A 3,977-nucleotide genomic window follows, 5' to 3' on the forward strand; every position below is an offset into this window, starting at 1 on the left:
TCAGCAAGTTCCTGTGACAGAAGTGACCTCACAGCAGCATCCAACGGGACACAATGGGCTGCTGTGCTGCTGAGGTCCCTGCTCAGCCCACCCAGCAGCCCTGCACCACCCCTAAGGTCCCCTACCTCAGCTCACGCCTACCAGCTCGTGCTCCAGAACAGCTCCCATAGGTCCTGGGAGACTTTTCCCAGTCCCACATGGTGCTTCAGCTACTCCAGGGTATGCTGGTCGTAGTGGTGGCCACCTCTGTGCAAACAACTGAATCAATTCCTGAACGTAGATTTTAGGAAATAGTTGATCCCTCTGCAGAAAAGACTTCTGTGTAATAGCTGAAAAAGTCTTCCTTTCCACAACTGCTAGTATTTTTAAACCAATTTTCATGAAACTCTTCATAGTCAGTTTGTTTGTTTGTTTGTTTAGACAGTACCATGGGCAAGTGTCAGCAAGCTGATTAAACACTGTGTCTCTATGTGAATGTTTTTATGCAGCCATTTCCCAAAATACATCGCCTACCAATGGTTTGAGTTGAGAAACACTGTTCAGAGGATCTTCTCAATTTGTATTGGCACAGTTTATATCTCTAATTCTTTCCCTCTGTCTCTTTTACTTCCTTGCCTATTCTTTGAAGAGCTCTCTGAGGAAAAGATTCATTGAATTATGGAATACCATAGATTGGGAGAGACTCCTTTGCAAGGATCTTTGCAAGAGTGTCTTCAACTGGATCAAATGAGGCTCCCCATACAACAGTTCTGCTGAGTTCTTATAATTGGCCAGCCTGTTGTCCTGCACATCCTCTCTGACATGTGCAAGCAAGTTAAGTAATTACTGTTACTCAATTTTATTCAATTTTGCAGCAGAAACTGCTACAGAGATCTCTGAAAGAGTGAGATTCTTCATCCAGGATGTTAAAAACTACCCGTATGCACAGGAAACAGGCCCAGGCACAGCAGGATCTGCCCGTCTCCAGCACTGTCTGGAATCCCACCTGGAGAAATCCCACACGAGTCAGGCCAACATTTAATTTGAAGGTGACTAATTTTTGCTTATTTTGGAGGTGGTTGATATTGAAGGAGGTTGACTGAACTCAATCACTTTGTTTCAAGTTGATCCATTGTCTCAGACCAGTTCCTCCTGTTGTAGACCAGTTCCTCCTGTTGTCTCTGTGGACAATGAGATGGGAAAGTCCTTGGACCACCCAGGTGACTAATGACTGAAGAGCTCTGCTTGCACACCCACACAACTTTGTTTCACCTTCTCAAACCCACCATCTCCTCCTCTCCCTCTTCTCCCCTTGCATTTTGAATTATTCTGGTTTTGGAGCCATCTGCTCACTCCGTTCTATGTCTGAAAACAAATGTAAAGATGAAGGGATAAACACCAGTCTTTATTGTATATGTGGGATTTTTTGTCCTTCTTTCTCCTACATGTGTAGTTTGATTTTAAAAACAAAATAACTTAAGGAATCGGAGATTTGAGACTTGAATAGTGAGTTTCACCTGCTTCACAACAGGTGCCTGTGAGAATTTGTTTTCCCAAGGCTCCCTGTGTAATCAATGGAGAGAGGAGAAAACTCTCAAGGCTGGGTCCTCCCAACCTATAGCTGGCACACAAAAGAAAAGTTACTGATCTCTTCCAGTCACTATTCTCCTGGTCTGTGTTTAGATCAGGATATTTGATAGTAATAGCGATGAGCAACTGTTTGGAAGTAACTGCATTTCGGTGCAGATGGATGTCAGATGAGACCGGGTGGAACCATAACTAAAGAAGATGAGTTATATTTGGTCCCTATTCTGCCCTCCCCTCCCCTTTCCTGAAGAAACAGAGAGCACAAAGCTGTGGAAGAAAGCACAGGATTACGAAAGAGATGCTTGATACTGCTTATTCTGAAATCAGTAGATACTCAGGGACTCCTAGTCCAAAAAGGCAAGTACTGAAAAATAGAAAGAAAAGCTTTCAGCATACATTAGATTTGATTTGATTTGATTTGATTTGATTTGATTTGATTTGATTTGATTTGATTTGATTTGATTTGACTTGATGTAATAGTTTGGCATTTGTGCAATAGAAGAGATGACTTAGGCACATAGGTATGACAGATGTTTGGAAAAGACCTGTGTGCATTTGGAATTTGCCAGGAATGGGATAAAATAGCTAACAGACTTTAAAATTCTCTGTTTTGAAGGAAAAATTCTTTCTGAGTGTTTGAAAAATATAGAAAGAAGACAACAAATTCTCAGAACTCCAAATGAAATTTGATGCAGAAATACCAGGGTATGAGAAGTGGTTGAAGTCCTCTATCTGTGTACTATAGGAAGACTGCAAGAAAGGAAAGAAGCAGAGAGTTTTGGGGAGCCTTTCACCCAGACTGTGGAATTATCACACTTGGTTTTTGCCATGTTCCTGTCTCGGCATGATGAACCGAAATTCAACATGGGACCAGAAAATGGAACTGCAGTTACTGAGTTCATCCTAGAGGGTTTCTCAGGGCTTGATCAGACCGCAGCTCTTACTCTCTCTGGTGTTTCTGCTCATTTACCTGACAACAGTGATGGGGAACGCCACCATCATTTTCCTCGTATATGCAGATCGCCGCCTTCAAACCCCCATCTACTTTTTCATTGGCAATCTGGCCTTCCTGGAAATCTGGTTTACATCCTCCACAAGCATCAAGTTGGTTGTGATCCTGGGTTCTGGGAGGAGAACAATCTCACTAAGCAGCTGCTTTGCCCAATCCTATTTCTATTTTGCCCTGGGCTGTACAGAGTTTGTTCTACTTGTTGTCATGTCCTTTGACCGCTGTGTTGCCATCTGCCAACCTTTGCATTATGCTGCCATCATGAAGCCTCAGCTCTGCATCCACCTGGTTGTTGCTACTTGGGTCATAGGCTTCACACTCTTCAGTTACCGCCTGGTCATCCTCTCCCAGCTGACTTTCTGTGGCTCAAATGAGATCCACCACTTTTTCTGTGACAACTCCCCCTTATTCAAACTGTCCTGCTCTGACACCAGCCTGCTTTGGAAAATAGACTCTGTTTTCATATCATTTGTCATTCTGGGTTCCTTGTGTTTAACTCTGACATTTTACATGTGCATCCTTTTCTGTATTCTACATCTTCCAGCAGCATCTGGGAGGAAAAAAGCTTTTTCTACATGTTCTTCTCATCTCACCACCTTGGCAATTGCATATGGGAGCTGTATTGTTCTCTATGCATGTCCTTCAGAATATATTTCCTTGGAGACTAACAGCATTGTAGCATTGCTGAACACCATCCTGTACCCATTCTTAAATCCATTCATTTACAGTCTTAGAAACAAGGCTGTGATACTGGCCCTGAATGAAGCCGTTGCCCGTACAAGAACACAGCTTTTCCCCTAATCATGTGGCATTTCTGGACAGCAATTCCAGTGATCTGCTATCATATATTAAATAATACCAATGCATAGGTATGTAACCTCCAGACAGAGATACCTCAGGAGATTTATAGAATCATAGAATCCTTTCAGTTGGGAAGACCCTCAGGTTCATCGAGTCCAACCATAACCCAATTCTAGCACTTAATCGTGTCCCTGAGAACCTCGTCTAAACACCTTTTAAACACCTTCAGGGATGGTGACTTCCCCACTGCCCTGGGCAGCCTGTTCCAATGCCCAAAGACCCTTTCCAGGAAGAATTTTTTCCTAATAACCAATCTAAACCTCCCCTGGTGCAACTTGAGGCCGTTTCCTCTTGTCCAATCTCGTTGCATTGTGTTAAGTGATAAAAAGCTCCTCTGCACACACAAAGAAGGCACAAACAATGGCAGGAGGAGTAAGTCAGTTAATACCCTGCCCCGGCTGCTCCCAGTGCCATCACTGCGGAGCCACCAGCTCATCAGGAGCCCATCTCCAAAACCAAGAAGAGCACAGAGGCTCATTGGCAAGTGGGAACCCAAATTACAGGCTCTGGGGAATGAACATCTTGTCCCAAGGCTACCCTG

General features: G+C 43.6%; 1 protein-coding gene across 1 annotated transcript; it reads left to right on the forward strand.

Moving 5' to 3' along the window:
- The first annotated feature begins 2,548 nt into the window (after positions 1-2,548).
- LOC136001159 (olfactory receptor 6E1-like) lies at positions 2,549-3,376 on the forward strand. Its single transcript, XM_065655247.1, has one exon. The coding sequence runs from the start codon at positions 2,549-2,551 to the stop codon at positions 3,374-3,376; it is 828 nt and encodes a 275-aa protein (XP_065511319.1).
- The last annotated feature ends 601 nt before the right edge of the window (positions 3,377-3,977 follow it).

This window comes from Caloenas nicobarica, chromosome 37 (genome assembly GCF_036013445.1).
Source record: "Caloenas nicobarica isolate bCalNic1 chromosome 37, bCalNic1.hap1, whole genome shotgun sequence".
NCBI lineage: Eukaryota > Metazoa > Chordata > Aves > Columbiformes > Columbidae > Caloenas > Caloenas nicobarica.

What these genes read in the sequence shown, in the direction of transcription:
- LOC136001159 (XM_065655247.1), top strand. Translation starts at nt 2,549, where the DNA reads ATGGGGAACGCCACCATCATTTTCCTCGTATATGCAGATCGCCGCCTT.